At 36.8% G+C, this 19,093-nt stretch overlaps 1 protein-coding gene across 5 annotated transcripts in view; it reads left to right on the top strand.

Moving 5' to 3' along the window:
- EXOC4 (exocyst complex component 4) overlaps positions 1-19,093 on the top strand; it is a 758,369-nt gene that overhangs the window by 37,840 nt on the left and 701,436 nt on the right. For all 5 annotated transcript variants that reach the window (XR_004970959.1, XM_036328650.1, XM_036328651.1 and 2 more), the window contains exons 3-4: positions 719-913; positions 17,007-17,191. Coding sequence is in view for 4 of the 5 variants with exons in the window: in XM_036328650.1 (XP_036184543.1) it covers positions 719-913; positions 17,007-17,191 (380 nt within the window). In the remaining variant the exon portion in view is untranslated. The remainder of the gene's footprint in view (positions 1-718; positions 914-17,006; positions 17,192-19,093) is intronic.

Genomic DNA, 19,093 nt, shown 5'->3' with positions numbered 1-19,093 from the left:
GTATGTACATGTGACTATCCGCCCTGCTCCTCTTCGCCGCCCCTGTTTGTCAGGCCGTGCCTGTGCTGGCCACTAACTGTGCAGATCTACAAGAATGCCAGCCATTGTGTTATTTAATATTTTAAAATCAAAATGAATGGAAAAAAAAAAATCCTAGGTATGTCCCAATTCCTTTTACTTGGAGATTATCTCAGGATGTGTCTACTCTTTTTTTGGAAACTGGTCTTCTCTTCATTTTAGTCAGTTCAGATGAATGCCCAATTTCTTAGTTGTAAACTTTAGTTGAAGTTCTTGGTCTGGAAGGATGGACCAAGTGACCTATCAGCTGAATAGAAGAGATGCAGGAAAGAATGGGGATGAAAGAATCGTGCAGATTCTCATATCAGTCATTCCCTTTTGGGTATATTAGCATCAGTATGGTACTTCCTATTTTCAGAGTGCTTTATATCCTAAGTAGTTTTTTTCCCCAGGTGCATTCAAAGGTAGGTTGGGAGTAATTTTCTCATTTTACAGGAGAGAAAATACAGACACTGAGAGGTGGAGATGTACCCAAGTGAGTCAGTGTCAGAAACAGAATTAAAAATTTTCAAGCAGAGCGGTCAAGGGGAGTAAGTGAGCGTGTGAGTGAGGAATTGATACTTATAGTAACAAAGAAGAACACTACAGATATGGGTTTAGACTGGTAAGACTTTGGACTGACCCAATCTTTTAATTGTAGGTCAAAGAAAATCTGCTTTCATGCAAGATGCTGCTGCACTGCAAACGGGATGAGCTTCGCAAACTGTGGATTGAAGGAATTGAACATAAGCATGTCTTGAACCTTCTGGATGAAATTGAGAATATCAAGCAAGTGCCTCAGAAGCTGGAACAGTGCATGGCCAGCAAGCACTATCTCAGTGCCACCGACATGCTGGTAAGAGAAGCCCGAGCTAATGGCCATTTCTACTAAGACAGCAAAGCACTCCCTTTTGTTCTCTCTGAATTCTGTGATTCACATAGTACATTACCAACTGCCCTCTTGGGGTTCACGGTTCTTTGCAGGTAAAGCCTGGCTGGTTCTCTTCCTAATTCCAGTGTTTGAAATGGTAGACGATTATTATTTATGTATTGTCTGCCTTTGGAAAAGTAGTAAGAAATCAGTACTTTAATCATGTTGGAATAGTAATGAGAGGTGTTTTAGCTTCAGAGGGAGCTAGTTAATGAATCATATTTTAAAGAATGAAATATGCATGAAAGAGACTTAAAGGAGATTTATATACTAGATGTTCCACAAAATCTTTGAAGGAATTTTTACTTTAGGGCTTTGTTTTTCCCCTAAATTGATAAGAAAGAAAATAATTTTGGAAGTGCCTTTGTCAAGCAAGAGTAGTCCACAGCCTAGCCTTTAGCCCATTCTGCCACATTTTGAAAATATATATATATTTCAGAGAGGAAGGGAGAGGAAGAGAGAGATAGAAACATCAATGATGAGAGGGAATCATTGATCAGCTGCCCCCTGCATGCCTCCTGGGGATTGAGCCTGCAACCTAGGCATGTGCCCTGATTGGGAATTGAACTGTGATCTCCTGGTCGACACTCAACCATTGAGCCACACCAGCCGGGCTAGATGGACTATATTTGGATTTTCTTTTCCACAGTAGGTGAAAGTCCCTTACCTTTGTTTTACCAAATTAGATTGGCTATGATACTGGAAAAATCACTTGAGAGGAATTCGCGGGAGAAACAGGTTAAATCCTCTAAGTGGTTCTAATTCATTCAGACTGTCAAGAAGAATTTTCCTGTAAGTCCTTCATAAGAAGCTTTTAAGGAAATTTTGTAACCTAGAGGTGAGATGTGCCATGATATTCTCTTCTGAAACCTGCTTATGTGATAGATATGAATAGTCAATTGCCACTGGGGAAGAAGGTTAGTAATGGTCTGCTCTTGGGAGTGCCAAAAGAATTGGCTGTTTTCAGTATCTTGTTTATAGTGACATCTTTCTTAATAATGACTATAGGGTGACTGACAAAAAAAAAGTCACCTTTCAGCTTTACTTTTGGTTAATGGATTAGAATGTGTATATGTGCTAAATGATCAAGATTCAGCAATCAGAATAGATAAGCCTGTAGAATATATTTAGTATATACACATGTATTTGAATCATGATTCTTTGTAGTGGGCCTGCTTTTAAATAAGTGCCATATATTAAAAATAGGTAGAATTTATTTCTGTGTTAATTATGTTCTTTTTGGATTTTAGATTTTTTATTTTATGGTTTTATTACTTAAGGGCTAATTTATTTACTAAAGAGCTAATCAATGATGAATAGTGTTTTTTTTGTGTATTTTTTACTTATTTTCTTAAGAATTTCATTAAATACATCTTTAAGTTCTTGGTTGCAAGTTACAGAAATCCAATTAGGTAAAAGAATTGCTTGACTCATGTAACCGATCTTTAAGGACAGGCGTACATGTGGATTACCACCTCTGTGTTCTTTAGCATGTCATCTTCGTTGTTTTATTGGAGATGTTTCTTCCACTGTGGGTGGGATTTGGGTGTTTGGGGAGAAGGAGGAGTGTAGGCTATAGCCTACATCTCTTCAGGTATGAAGAGGAAAATAATTTTTGTTCCTAATTAAAAAAATACAGGGGTAGGCCAAGGCCAAGTGGCTCAGTTGGTTGGACATAGTCCCATTTACCAAAAGGTTGCTGGTTCGATTCCCAGTCAGGGCACATGCCCAGGTTACTGGCTCGATCCCCAGTAAGGGTTGTGCAGTGTGCAGGAGGCGGCTGATGTTCTGCTCTCACATGGATGTTTCTCTTTCTCTTTCTTCCTTCCATATACCTATATCTATATATCTATATCTATATCTATATCTATATCTATATCTATATCTATATCTATGTATCTATTTGTATATTTATGTATCTAAAACTATGTGGTTGGTGGGTGGGAAGGAAGAACAGTCACCTTCAGAAAAGGGTGAGTGTATGAGATACACTTCTTAGAAGTTCCTTTTTGCTATTTGCAATTCTTTATATATTCTGGATACTCATCCTTTATCTGTTGAATGGATTATAAATGTCTTTTATCAGTTGGTGGTGTATCTTTTTTACTGTGTTTAAGGTGTCTTTTGTTACAAAGAAGTTATAAAATTTAATGAAATAAAATTTCTCATTTTCTGTTATGTGATTTTTATTTTAAGAATTTTTTTTTTTCCGCCCTAACCAGTTTGGCTCAGTGGATAGAGCATCCGACTGCGGACTCAAGGGTCCCAGGTTAGATTCCGGTCAAGGGCATGTACCTTGGTTGCGGGCATATCCCCAGTAGCCGGTGTGCAGGAGGCCGCTGATCGATGTTTCTCTCTCATCAATGTTTCTCTCTATTCCTCTCCCTTCCTCTCTGTAAAAAAATCAATAAAAGATATTTTAAAAAAAAGAATTTTTTTTTTCCTATCTCAGTGTCATAAAGAGAATCTCCTATGTGTTCTTCTTAAATCCATTTAGAATGTATTTTCATATGTGGTATGAACTGAGATCTAATTTTAACTTCCATATAAATAGCCACTTGGCCCAGACCATTTGTTGAATTCATTTTCTACTGATTTAATGCCATCTTGGTCACATACATGCATGGCTGTTTATGAGCTCTTTGTTTTGTTCAGTTGGTCTCATCTGTGTCTACATGAAACCATGCTGTTTTAATTACTATAATTTTATAATATATCTTGGTAGCAGGTGAAGATGCTGCTTCACCTTGCTGTTCAGAATCGTCTGCTATTTTTGGCCCTTTACTCTTCTAGATGAATTTTAGTATCAGCTTGTTAAGTTCCACAAAAAGTGTGATGGGATTTTGATTAAATGTAAGAGAATTTCATCATTGTAAAACAAGTCTTTCAATGAACAGGACATGTCTCACATTTATTGAAGTCTTTATTTATGTTCTTTGTAATAATGCTTAGTAATATATTCCTTAGAGATACTGTATTACATACGTAATTTTTATTTTTGAGTAGTATATTTTTCTTTGTTAAAACAATGGCTATTAATTACAATTTCTAGTTATTTGTTGCTACTATATAGGGATGCTGTAGATTTTTTCTTTTTTAATTGATTATACATTTCCCTGAAACTAATCCCAATTCTGTCTGCCTGGAAAATGATGAGCTAGTCTTTAAAACTTGGCTCAAATTTTATCATCTCTGACTATGCCAGGTAATTAGATACTTTCCTTTAAAAAATTTTGTATTTTTATTATGGTATCAGTACTTAACATGCGTAGATGCTATTCTTTGTTTTCGTAAGCTGTATGTATTTCTTTGTAATATAATTACTTTTGTTTATATTGTAGATCATTGAGGGCAGGGGCTGTATCTTACCTATTTTTGTCTGCCCTGTGCCTACCATAGTCATATAGTCATAGTTCACAGGTCATTAGTCAAATGGTGAAAGTGTTTCATATCACTAAAAAGAAAAAGGCATTTTACTCTCTCTCTAGGATCTCTGATCTGATTTTCTTCTCTCATTTGTTTGTTTGTTTGCTTGCTTTTTAATGGTTTTGTAGTTTCTAATCTTTTCTTTTTACAACAAAATAATAATTATAATAGCTAATATATATTGAATACTCACTATGTGCCGGTACCATTTTAAGTATGTTACATTTGGTAATACATTTAATTTTCCCAACAACCCTAGGGGAGGTAGGTTTCCAGATGAGGTAATTGCCTTGCCTGATCTGGGGCGTTGGCATATCCTCATATACAGTGAAGATTTCGTGGAGGTAAGATTTAAAGCGCTTAAGAGGTTGGAAATATTCTTCAATTTGGCCTCTTGTTTATAAGACTGAACAGTAAGGTCTGTAATTGCTCTTTCAGTGGCCTTCATATGAAAAAATAATCACATTTCCTTTCCCAATGGTTATGTGATATTAGAAGTAAAATCTACTTAAGGCATCTGAGGAAAGTGAAGACACAATAATGTCGTCTTTCAAAACCCTCTGATTTCCTTGGATTCATTTAACAAAAGGTTTTGCATTTTTATTTTGAGGCAGGTGCAGATGCCCAGTAATTTAATCCCTAGTCAGGTTATAAATCCAGAGTAACTACATCAGTGGTGACCCTGGCTCTTGTCGGCTCCTGCAGTTCCCACTTCAGCATTAGACTGGTCTGATGGCTCTAGACTTGGCTTCTAGATGGGATATTTAGTTCTTCCTTTGATCCGATAACCTGAGTATTGCATAAAATAATTAAATTGTCAAGGCTGGCAATGTCTGCAAATAGACATGGCCTTTTGTTTTCTTCTTCAAGGTAAACAGCTATTGTTAGCTTACAAAAAGCTAAAAGTGATCCAACAAGAAGCCTGAATCCATCACATGGAAATCAGAGATTTGATTTATAGTGTAGCCTGTAGCTTTGTGATATGTACAGTTTAAATTAGACCTTTGCAGTCATTGTGCGGGGTTGATGCAAGCACATTAATGACATAATTTCTGGTTGCTGCATCACATTTCTGCAGTCTGTTCTTTGTATTCCACTCACATTAATTGAAGTAATTTTGCCAGTGAAGCGTGTTTCAAACCTCTGCATTTAAATTGAAATTTTAATTCCCTTATTGTCTTGAAAAGACGGCTGAAGATGCCTTGTTACAGGTTTCATTATCACTCAAAACACTCCAGCTGCTGGTTCTAATGTACAATGACTGATTAATTCTGGGAAGAATTAGTAATGTAAGAATAGCAGTGGCTTCCCCATGGCATGAGCTAACCAGGAAGGTATTTCATGATAGGTAATATTTTTATGAACTTTTTTTAAAGGGAACTTTGTGTAGAAGTCTGCATCAGAACTGAAATTGCACAGATGAGCTTCAAAAATCACTTACACAAGTTCTGATTTATCAACCCATAGAAGTCAGTTCAATGATTTCATTCAATCAGTGGGAGCCAAGCCAGTGCGAGAAGGTTTGAGGCACTTTAGCTGACAGTCACAAGCTTGTGACTAAAATAAATTTTTTCATTTCTAAGTCTTCCATGGAGTGGAGAGATTTTGAATGTCTCTTAATCATTTTGTCTTTTTATTATTTATATACCTTTTAAAAAAGAATCCATAGCTGTATAGTCAGATAAGAATTATTCTGATAATTATAATAATAACTTGTATTTATATAGTTGCCTTCTTCCCAGGGGATCCCAGAGTGCTTTGCTGTGAGAAGAGTATAGTGGAATTATTTTACTTACACTGTGAAAATGTGGTCATATCAGGGGGATAAAGAGAGTAAGACAGCTATTTAATTGCATTGTTTTTTAAGTCCCTATAATGCAATTAATATATTTGTAATATATTTACCTTACCTTTGCAATTGTTGGACAACATTCAAGGTTGTAAATGTCAGTAGGGGCTTAGTGTGGGTCAGATGGACTGTTTTGGAATCCAGCTTTGCCGTTTACTAGCTTGATGATTTAGAGCTAATTCTTTAACTTGATTTTGTTGAAAGTTGGAGTTGCCAATAATGCATACCCGCAAGGGTGGTTGAAGGGATTATGAGATATTAAGCTATACATGTAAAGTAGTCACGGTATACACTGTAAGTGCTTAGAAGTGTTATTTATAATTAATTGATTATTTTTACTGATACTGTAAGACAGGTGATGGTTCCCATGTTATAATCTCAAAAACTGTTCTAAGGTGGGCTTGTTTTTGAGCTGATAAAAGAGTTGAAGTAGGACTGGCAAGGTAAGAATTTTTTATTCCTTTTCTTTTTGCCTAACATGGACATCTATCTGAATGAAAGACTGTTCCACATTTTATACACTCAAAGGAATTATTGCAGGCAGATAGATAGAATTTTTCTCAGAAAGTAAGTCTTATCTGCTCTAACATGTGCACTAATGGATGAGCAAGACCACAGAGTACTATGACTTATTTTTGGGATTTGATTGGACAAATTTCAGATTCTGTGTCATTAGTTACCTGTTCAGCCTATATCAAGTATATGTTCATAGGGTATCCATTGACTGTTGATTATAAGCAATGTCATTTGTTGGTAAACTAAGATCAGTTTGTTGCAAAATCTGTAAGTATTAAATGTGTTATTTTGCCAACGGTCGTAATTAGAAATAAGGCCATTCACTGTTGGAGGGTGCTCATCTAAAATGTTGATTTTTAGCCCTGGCCACTGTTACTCAGTGGTTAAAGTATCGGCATGTGGACCAAAGGGTCTCAGATTCGATTCCCAGTCAAGAGCATGTACCTAGGTTGCATGTTCAATCCCTGGTCTCAGTCAGGGCATGTTCAGGAGGCAACAAATTGATGTGTCTCTCATCAATGTTTCTCTCTTTCTCTTCCCTTCTTCCCTCCCTTCCACTCTTACTCTCTCCCTCAAAAAAAAAAAAAAAAAATCAATGGAAAGAATATCCTTGGTTGAAGATTAAGAACAACAACAACAAATTGATTTTAGTGTTAGAGTAGTTGGTAAGCTGTTCTTTTCTGTCATTGCTTCGATAGCAGGAATAGTAGACCAATGAGGTTGCTTCTATTGGTGCCAGTAAAGCTTTCTCATTAGCAAATAGACTAGTTCTTTTCTCATATTAAGGTTGGAAAGGGGTGATCATCACTATCAAATGCTTAATGTACAAATAAAAAAAAAAGGGCCAAAATGCCCATCCCTTTCATCTGACTTGCAAGTTTCTGAGATCTCACAGGATCGTTTTTTTCTCATCATGACTCTGGAAATGGTATTGAGAGGAAAGCTCTATAAAGATTAGGACTTGGAACATTTTAGTGAACTTATTGAACTTATCTTGAGAATGGTTCAGTGACTGCAAAAATGTTTCAGTATTCCATATAGATTTCCACACAACATGATAAAAAATGTATCAGTGATCAATAGTGAAATAGTTACCCTTAAAGTCCATCTGTTCTAGTGTTGAATATTGACTTGAGAGACTGGCCAGTGTTCTGTACTAATAACTTACCAGAAAAGAACCTGGCACATATTTTGATAGGCAAATGAATGTGATGATGTTGTTGTTGATCATTAGTATATCTGTGAAAGTGGACTTAATCTTGAAGGAGCTTACACACTAGTTGGAAGAGACAGATGATGAATAAATAGTGCCTTTTATATCCTTTAAAAACAAGAAAGGGGGACCAGGAATACTGGGGGTGGGAGTATGATAGGGTGGTTAGCTGTAGCTGCTTCTAGCTGCATTTGGGACCCCCTTATTCCCTCAAACACCTGCATCTGATCTTCTTTTCAAAAAGATTTAGGAAAAGCTGAAAATAAAGTTATTAAACAAGTAACCTTGGTTTTGCGTCCACAATTAAGTACACTTAGTATGGCTACTTTATTTTTCTCCTTGAGTGTCAAAGTGCAGGGCTTGGTAGCAACTGCTTTTCTTGCTGCTCAGTGCCCTTTTTATTTAGATTTGTTTTGGAAGGCTGGAATTTCGAAAAGCCCTGATGTTTGATAGGCACTGGCTATCGTATTAACTTTCCTCCCCTTTTAGTGTGCTCTTCTGTCTGCCTACTTTATTTTAAATAAGTAGAAGTTTTATTTTATTGTACTAAACCTCATAAGTTTAGAAATTTGAAATTGGCTAGCTTGGCTGTAGAGCAGTGTTTCTCAAACTCTGCCCATTAGGGAATCCTTCAATTCATGGGGATGTAAAGTACAACTTAGGGAATATAGTCAGTAATATTATAATAATTATGCATGGTGTCAGATGCGTCCTAGAATTATTGGAGTGATCAGTTTGTAAGTTTTTTAAATGTCTAATCACTATGTTGTGCACCTGAAACGAATATAATACTGTATGTCAAGTGTAATTGAAAAATATAATAAAATTAAAATTGAAAAAAAAATGTTGAAATCCAGGTCACAGCCGACTGATTACATTGAGATCTCAGGTGGTGGGACACTAGCTTCAGTAATTTTTGACATTGTCCAGGTGATTCCAATGTGTAGACAAATTTGGAACCATTGCTGTAGGGTCTAGCTTATGCTGTGCAATAAAGCAAAACTAATTGCCCTTGGCTCTGTTTAATACCAGCTTAGAGTCATTAGAAACCAAATATTTGCATAAGAGAGACATGACTTTGAGGTAGGCACATGTGTACAAATGTGCACATAAGTAGTTTGACTGATGCTGCTTTGTTGCGGTCCTCTATTGCAGTTTTTAGATAGAGCCGAGTGTCTGACTCTTATTCTGATTTTCTAGTGTGATTATTTGGTTAATAGGAGTTCTATGTAATGGTTTAAGGTAGATGCTCTCCAGGCTCAGGCTGACTTGGAACTCTTCACAGCTGTCATTGTGGTGCTCTGATTCCTGCATCTTTACTGTGGGTTCTTATCTGACTTATTGCCAGGATTTAATGGACAGAAATTGGGGCACAAATTTACTTATTGACAGGCAGTGGCTAGGTACAGTGTGGTATTGTGCAAAGAAAATTGATTAAAAGCCAGACCTTCTTAACTCCAGTCCTGACCCAACAATTTGCCCGTTCTGTGAGCTTAGACAAAGAAATCATTTTCTCTCCCTGGTTTTTATTATCTTCTTCTATGGTTATACAAATACCCTGTCATATTATAGAATGGTTGTGAGAATAAAAATGAAATTTTATACAGGTAAAGTGCTTTATAAAAATAGAAGGCAGTATGAAATTAAAAATGCTGTAGCCAGGATTGTCATCATCACTGTCACACAGTGCTGGGTAAAAAGAAAAAGCAGTAGTCTGGGGCTTGTTTACATTGGGTAGCATTTCTGGCCTACTGTTACCATCACTACTGCATACATGTTTTAATCAGCTTGACTCTGTGTGTGTGTGTGTGTGTGTGTGTGTGTACATGTTTACACACGAGTCTGTGGGAGGAATAATCTAAATCAAGAATAATTCACAGGTCCTTTGCTGACATCCTCCATCATATTCAGGTTTCAGCCCCACAGATGGAGTTGCTTGAATAGGTTTTTGATTGGTCAGTCTGTGGCCTGGGGACCCTAGACGTGTGTAAATTGCAGCAGGTGATAATGCGTGGTGTTGACGGGAGCCCTCCATCTCAACTTGATGATGGTCTGAGAATGCTGATAAGTAGCCTTTGCTTGTCCTGACAAGATAGGAGGAGCTTGTTAAAGAAGTCTGTAATCTCTGAGATCCATCCCAGTACTGATTACTTGTGGTTGCCTCTTAATGGGGGGAAAAAAAAAGCCTTATTTTTCTCACATTCTTTTGTGGGATTTTAATGGTTCATGTTAGTAAAGAGCTGTATAAGTGCTGAGCAGTTCTAATGGCTTTGGGACTCTCGCAGAGGGTGTGGTGAATTGTCTTGATTTGAGTGTGAGCCTGAAGTGATTCTCAGAGACCTCCTTTGCCAACTCTTCAGAGGACAGTTGTTTGTAACTTTTTCTTGTCCCAGAATAACACGATGACGAGTGTAAGTGACTTTGGGACACTTGGCAAATGAGAATCACCTTCCCCGTGGTCTCTTCTCGTGTATTTTGGAGCAGAAATCCAGGTTCTAGTGCTCTTTACGCGGCTCTGAAGGGAACTGGGAATTGGCAGAATCATAAGATTAGCACTAAAGAAGGATTTTTTATGAGCTTTTCCATAAGCAATTACAATTCTTATCTTTCTCATAAGGTGTTGAGTGTAGTTTAATTTCATCAGGAAAGTAACTGTGAACAGATCTGTTATAAATCCATTTGGAACAGAAGAGGCTCTTTTGTTATATATTTGGTGATGGGCGTATGTTCCCAATGTATTGACAAATTTTAAAAATGCATATTTAAAAATAACAGTATTTTCACACAAAAAACTTGGTGTGGAAAATGATTGGAAGGAATCACTTAAAAGATATAATTTTATCTGATTATTAAGAATATAGACCATCTTTACCTTTGTGATTTTCTGTGTTTTTTAAGATTGAGCATGTATTACTTTTGTAATTTGGAAGAAAAATAAAGGTTAAGAAAAAAAAGTACATTTCTGGGCCTCACGTTTTTTTTGTTTGTTTGTTTTTAAATCTGTAAAATTGTGGAGGGCCTGAGTCTTGACAACCTTTAAAGGTCCCTGACAATAGAACATTCTTACATTTTATTTCTCAGATATTGTCATTCTGTGAGGCTTGGCTAATGGATCTTAGAAGACCTGGCTTCCCTTTCCTAGACTTTGTGTTAATAAAATGTAAAATATGGGAATTACTTGTGGTAGAATGCCCTGATGTATAAGAAAAAAATGAAACAAGACAAAAGCAAAAATAAGGGGGAATCCAAAGAAAGCGTAAGAATAGCTTAATAAGATGATGTGTTTTTAGAACAAATCTGTGTTTCACAGCAGTAATAGAGTGTTTCACGAAGCTAGATGTCATATTTGATCTCTTTTGAGTTTTGTTTTCTAAGATAGATTTGAAGATATTTTAAAAAAGAAATTCACAAGTAAAAGGCCTTTTTTTGACAGCATTTTATCTTGCAGCCCCCCTCCCTTCATTCACTTATCAATAACTTCATCTCATTTGCTTTATCCTGGAAATTCCATTATCTCCCAGGCAGTCTATTGCATTAAGCCTTTAGAACCTAATATCGCCTCATTTACATTGACACGTGCTTGACCTCAGCCCTTCTCCTCTCTTTGTTAATGCACCAACAAGCACTGATATCTCTCTGGAGCATTATCATTTGGCTGTTAGCTCAACTAATAACAACCCTTCATTTGAGCTGATGAAGGTTTATTAAATAAAAACATGCAATCGCCCTGGCGGTAAAGTAATGAAAGGAGAATGGAGGTAGACGGCATCCTGTTATAATGGTGAGAGCATGCTGAGTCTGCATTATAGGTATTTGGTTTCCTTAGGGGAAAGGGGCACCTGAATGGGTTGGATCAATAGCATGTTAGCTAACTGATTTTAAGAATGGGCATTTTTGATTGCCTGATTTGATCACTGATTAGCTATAGGCTGAGGAGTTAGGGTAAAAAAAGGTGTTTTTGCTCCACGCTCTTGGCCTTGCCCTGTGCTGCAGCTTTCCTGGGAGGTCTAAATAGGAAACTATCAATAGCCCCGAGGCCTTAAGTCACTTGCCCTCTTCTGAGTTCCCAGGAAAGCTTCTTTGTTGTTTGCAGCCAAAGATTTTTGGTGTTCTTATTTAGTTAAGACCGTTCTAAAAAATTGGTTAGCTTGTGTCTTCTTATAATATACATACAGGAAAGGGGAAGGCATCAATTCCTTGGAATAGTCAAATTTCATTATCTTTTTACTGCATCCATAAGTTGGGCCAAGGCAACATTTTCAGAATGTTTATGTTGTCTTACTATTAAAAAAAAAAAAAAAAGCTTCCTTAAGAGAGACAAACTAATTATCAGAGTCCTGAAGGAAATATTTGTTTTGGACTCAACAGTTGCAAACATTTGCTTTCTTAGGGAATATTGTTGCCAAAATAAGCATTTTCATTAGCTAGCAGATGGTTTAGTTAGCAGGTTGGTTTTTTGTTTATACTTAAACAAAAAGTTTCCTTTCTTTTTTTCGGCTGGAACCTTAGTTCTATTTAGAATCAGTTACTAATGTCACTTACCTTTGTGGAGCTCACCTCTCCCAACTAAAACAATAAATAAAAAAGACCAGTAGCTTCTTGTCTAGCATTTTCTTCAGGGAAGCAGCTGTTGAGTATGGCCAGTTTTGGTGTTTCTCCGAAACTTTTCTACTGGTTTATGTTTAAGGCACAAAACTAGATCTTTCCACCTAATCAGCCTGAATAAGGTGGGCAGGAGACAAATTTAACTGTGAAATAATGATTTCCTCATTTAAACTAAAATGAGATTGAGAAACACCCCGGGAAAGAAAAATTATAGGTACTATAGTTCATAATTACCAAGATTTCTTTTGTTGTAGACTTATCTGTCATCTCAAGGTAAAATTTTTTGAAAGTTCTCGATTATGTATATTTTAACTGCATTTCACTTATTTTTTGAGTTATGGAAATATTTTTCAGAATTTCTGTTTTCTTAATGGGTAGGTTTCTAATAACAAAACATGCTGTCCTGTTCAATCTCATGTGTTAAAACGTTTTGTAAATGTTTGTTTATTTTCCTAATCCTAAAGGAAATACTTGTTTTCAACTCCAAAACAGATTTCTGTTATTTGTATGAGAAGTTGAGTAGAATACCAATTTTCTGTTAGATAATAATTGGTATTCTGTGGAAAAAAAAAAAAATTCCCTTCTAAGTAGTATCTCCTCCCTGCCCCCAAATAATTTTTTAAAATATATGTAAGAGAAATTCTAGATACAATTAGTTGTCTCATTATCTACTTGTAGTAAGTAATCTGTACGAAATGGTGTGGCATACCTTAGAATTTTAAGATGTCATTGGGGTATGAATGAATGATAATTGTCTTGTGAGTAGATGTATAGACAACATTTACGTATGAACTATTCCACTGTTTGTTGTCTACTTCACCTTTCATTTACAATTTTAATATGTATTTGTGACATTATTTAGTGTCACAAAGTCACATCTGTGAACCCAATTTTGATAACTTCTCATAGCCACTAACCTGTGAGGCCATTTTGCTGCTGCTTTGATCCATCTGCATCTCTTGAATTCCTGTTAATGTTTCATCAGTATATTATTTTGAAGTGTTCTGTAGTCATTACATTTGGAAAACGGTGAAATAATTTATAAAATAACCATTTCTCATACATTAAATGTCTCTTTAGTTGTATTTTTATTAGGAATTATGCTCAGTTCTAAATATAGGGGGGTTTCTCCTGTAGTGAAGCATTACTGTCAATAACTACCTGGAAGACAACAGACTTAACCATCAGTGATGGTTGTGGGTTTGACTGCTGCCTCAACAAGTTTTTCTTTATGTGTAAACTTTCTGGTACAGGCTACTTAAAGCAAGATAAGATAAATGTCAGGTTTCTGCTAGTAAGCTGATGTTCTAGGGATCACATGTTGCATTGACAACTATTTTCTTCAAGTTGGTTTGAGTACCACTTAGGAAGGGTAGAGTAGGGGGAAGACAGTGACCTTGCCTAGCTTCCAGGATTATAGTTTTATAAACCGACTCTAAATAAGTGAAGGACAGAAAATAAAACACTGTATTTTCATATAGAAACAAGAGACTATTCTCTATTCTCATTGTGGTAAGGTTTTCAAATCTTTTAAGATAGCTCTTGATAGTGTGTGTGTATGTGTGTATGTGTCTGTGTTAATTGTACTTATATTCCTGTAATTTGGGTCAATGAAACATATTCAGAAACTTCGTAATCTATATGGTTACAATGGTTCTATGAAGGAAACAACACTTTACTGAAAATGCTGCATCAAAGCATGTTGAAAACACCCTCTGAGGTTTCTTTGCCCACAGAATAAAGAGGTGCCAGGCACTGTGCTGTTTTACCTATGTGTTAAAAATATTTTAATTAAGTGGCTTTGAAAGTTGACATCATATAATTTGTATTTGGAATTTGATGTATTTGGGTTAAAAATCTTCATGCAAATTCCTACAAACAAATCAAGCTTGGATGTGCAGTGGGTGATTTTCAAGCTTAAATATCTCAGTTGGATTTAATTACCTTAAGGGATAAGGCTACATGATGGACCAGTGGTTTACCAAATTATTTTTCATTTTCTGGATTTCGATGTCACTAGAGGTTACCGCGTCCTCTTTTCTCTGCTAGAGATTCAAGTTAAAATCCATTTTAGAGCATCCGTGTGAATGAATTTGTTGTTGTTTTTCCTCCCTGGGGACACGCTGGTCATTTGGTGAGGCTGCCTTTCCATTTGGAATTGCTGCAGCTTGCACAGGCCCAGGGCTCTCAGAGCAGGGCAGTTGCAAGTCAGCATGAAAATGAACAGGCGGGCTTCGGAGGGCAGAGCTGGCCCAGGGCTTGTCACTCTTTCATTTCCTCATTCTTTCTTGGTAAATGTAAGGAAAACCTATTTGCTGCTGACATTTGATTCTAGCATATCACAAAACAAGTGATATGTTTGTGGGTGAGCCTTTGCATTTTCCTCCCCATCTCAGGCCACTTTGCATTTGGCAGCTCCCAAGCTGTCCATACTCACCGTCCACAACTCCTCCATGTCTGTGTATATTGGTATAGCTCTCTGATGAACACTTAACCACTGGTATGTTTCATGGCCTTCACCACTTATTGCTTTTGTCTAAATGCTTCATTTTTTAGGAGCATGTTTATTTGCATAAATACATTTAATGTTTTTACCCTGAGGTAAGCATTATTAATTATTGCCTTTATTTGTACATCTTAGGAATATTTAGAAGTATGACCTAAGCAGGCAATAGTCATCACATGCTAATCCCTTCAGGGAGCTTGGTGTGCTGTTTGCCCTCTGAGTTCAGCTTGTGGTCATCTCTTCTCTGTTGTTGTTGTTTTTATTACATTTGCATTCTTTGTGCTTTTTTCCTTCCACCTTTGTTCTCCAAAGGTGAATATTCTCCTCAATATTCTCTTCACTTTAAGTTTTTTTCACTAAAAATATATAAGATCTTTATACATAAGGGCATAAATATAATTTCATATACATGGATAAATGGGATCGGATCATACATGCTATTTTTTTCTTTTGAAACATATACACTTTGGTTTCCAAACCTATACACTTTGGTTTCCAAATGAGTTGCTCCAGGTTCCCTGAGTCCCTCCCTATCTTCTCCCTTTGTTGTAGGCATTCCTACACCATTTTTATTCATCCAATCTATTTTGTCTTAAAATCTCCCAAATAGCACTTTACACCAGGAGTATCTCCCTCTCCATAGTTTATCTTCTGTTCACTGTTCAAATCCTCGTTCTTCTATCAAACTGGGTTAAGCCAAGGAGTGATGACTGCTATTGTCCTCATGTAGCATTCATGTAAAATTGCATTGACCTCCCTGTGTATGTGTATATGAGAAAGAGAGACTGACTTTATGTAAACTCACATGTAGACTCAGGCTAATGAAGCTCTGGTTCATGGTCATCATAAGAATTATTAAAACATTTATAATGTGCTTCTGTTTAGACTTAAAAGGCTAGCTTTGAAAGTTAATTTAAACTATTAGTATGTGGAATTCTTGTGAGAGTATGCGTGATATAATCACTTTAATTGGGGAGTTCATTTTACTTGTGTCCATTGATAGGCCGTGTATGTAGGAATTAATTGTATGTATGGCTTTGCTGGTATGTTAGATGCCTTCATGCTTATCTTCATCAAGCTTGTTTTCTTCAGCATTCTATGTCTCAGGTGCTAAATCCTTCAAAGGCAGAGCGAGGCCTAGCCACATTGTGCAGTAGTCACCCCATATTCGCAGGGCATGTGTTCCGAAATCCCCAGTGGGTACCTGAATTCTATATGTACTATGTTTCTGCCTTTAGAAGCATACCTGTTATAAAAGTTAATCTATAAATTAGGCACTTTCACAGAAAGAAGATTGGTTCTTACCATAGATTTTAGCAATCTCACCATGCAATTTTTTTTCTTATTAGGTTGGGAACTTTTCACTTAAAGGAAGCACTATACGGCTTTCTTTGGTATATTCCATTGCCTGTATCACTACTCTTGCACTATGGGGCCATTATTATGCAAAATAAGGATTACTTATCAGAAGCACTGTGATACTATGACAGTGACCTGATAACTGAAATGGCTACTCAGTGACTAATGGGGACATAGTGTATGTATGTAGTAAGTATATGCTGGGCAAAGGGATGATTCATGTTCTGGCAGAGTAGATCTGGATGGTGTGTGATTTCATCACACTGCTCAGAAAGGCATGCTCTAAAATTTAGAACTTCAGAGTTATTTCTGGATTTTTTTCCCATTTCCTACTTTTGGACCTTGGTTGACCACAGGTAACTGAAACTGCTGAGTGTGAAACCACCGATAAGGGGGACTACTGTACTCTACAAAGTCTACTGTACGTTTATAAGGTTTTCATAGATTCTCTTTTAACAGTATCTTTAAAAAATAGTTCTTCCTATTTAGAATATTTCTAGAGTACTTAGTTATTATACATTATTGTCTTCCCTCCCCTTCCTAGGTGTCAGCAGTCCAGTCTTTGGAGGGCCCCCTGCTCCAAGTAGAAGGACTGAGTGACCTTAGGCTGGAGCTTCACAGCAAGAAGATGAATCTTCACTTAGTTCTCATAGATGAACTGCACCGGCACCTGTACATCAAATCCACCAGCCGAATTGTGCAGCGTATCAAGGAAAAAGGGAGAATAAGGTGGGTTACAGAGGCTCTTTGGTACAGTGTACTATGGCAATATGGAATATTATTTGTTTCCCAGAATATTGTAGTTTTTTTTAATTTTCTTTTTAATATACTGTTTTCAGTGCACCATATTCTGAAAGGCTGACATTCAAAGTTTGTTCATTCCTTCATTGCACATTTCTTATGGTCCTCTTACGTAAAGACCCATAAGAAATATTATGGTCCTTTTATGTAAAGATACATAAGAAACATTTATGGTGGGACTTTAATATGCTGGGCCATCAGAGATGCTCTGGTTTATCTCAGAAGAAAGAAAAAAAATCCTTAAATTGGATAGTGATGTCAACCTAATTAAGAAATATGGCTGTATGCACTGAAGTTATAAGATTCTTTGTTACTTAGGGTTGTAGTCCTCTTTCTGGAAGCATTCAGGAGAGTCCTATATTGAAGGGCCTAGGGAAGACTCAAGATATTCAGTAGGTTAGTGTAGACCTGGGAGGGAATAGACCAGAACTTAAGTCAGTTAAGGCAGCAGAACATTGGCACAGTCAACAGGTAGCAGAGAGCTGTGCATGTCATGGCCTTCCGAGATTCCTTTGAAATAGCCATAGGCCTTTTCAGAGGGCAGTTTAGCACTATCCACGCTTGTTCACTAGCTGTAGGCAAGAGGAGCACTGGATGCAGTGCATGCCAGCAATGAAATCTTTCAAGTCCTGTCCTGTTCAAGCAAAACCTGCTGACTTTGTGTGTGATGCTTCAGTTTAGTTGGAGACACTGCCAGAGAAAGAGGAGTTTCTGTCCCTTTTCTGCATATGGCACTAGAAAACCTTTTGCAAGATACACAGATGTCAGGACCTTAGCAGAGAGAAATGGTAGGTGGGGCAGAGCTAAGAACGTCCTTCCACATGTCTGGTGGTGACTAACAGGTCTGAATAGATTTCTTCCCATGCAAGGAGTGAAGAAATACTCTGGGTCCTGTGAAAATATTCTGTAGTGTAAGGGAAAATGAGCATTACCTTGAGGTCTTAGAAAAGAGCATTTATTTGAAAAAATATTTTATAAAGCAAAACAGGAAAACTTTAGGAGATTGAAGCTCAAGGTTTCTCAAAAGATGGAAAATGATGTAGTAGATTAGATTATTTTTCAAAATTATCACTCTTTCCCCTTCACTTTAGTGGGAAAAATGTATTTCCTGCCTTTGACGTTTGGGTTCTTGCTTTTACCAATCGATTAGCACGTTTCAGGAAGGACCTGAAATGGGTTTATGCCAGTGAGCATATGCCCTCTTGTGCTTCTGCCATTGCTGTGATGGCATTGATCCAACGAGGAGGATGAGAGACATGTGGAACTGATCCAAGATCAGCTGACTGCCCACCATCAAAATATGTGCTTCTTGTGAATGTTACTGAAATTTTGTGGTTGTGTGCAGCAAGCATATAGCTTTTATGAAACGTTAACAGAGAATGATAAAAATGGAAATGGGAAGGATACAAAAAGTAATAACTAAAACATGAACAAAATGTAAGAAAAACCAAAATAAAGTGGAGAAATATAGTCTTTGTTTCAAGCATTAGAGTGAAGAATTGGATCAGTGATATGGAGAGACAAGATGACAGAAGAAAGATAATAGGTATGAAAGATAAAGAATAATGATCAATTCAATGATTTTAAGTATTCTACAGAATATGGTGTTATTGGCTGAATTGCATCCCCCTAAAATACATATATTGAAGTCCTAACTCCCAATACCACTGACTGTGATTAATTTTGGAGAGAGGGTCTTTCAAGAGGTAAACAAGTTAAAATGAGGTCATTACGGTGGATTCTAATTGAATATGACCTATGTCCATATAAGAAGAGGAAATTTGGACACAGTGTTGCACAGAAGGAAGACCATGTGAAGACAGAGTGATA

This window comes from Myotis myotis, unplaced genomic scaffold (assembly GCF_014108235.1).
Source record: "Myotis myotis isolate mMyoMyo1 unplaced genomic scaffold, mMyoMyo1.p scaffold_m19_p_11, whole genome shotgun sequence".
Classification (NCBI taxonomy): Eukaryota; Metazoa; Chordata; class Mammalia; order Chiroptera; family Vespertilionidae; genus Myotis; species Myotis myotis.
This window is presented reverse-complemented; position numbering and strand designations above follow the sequence as displayed.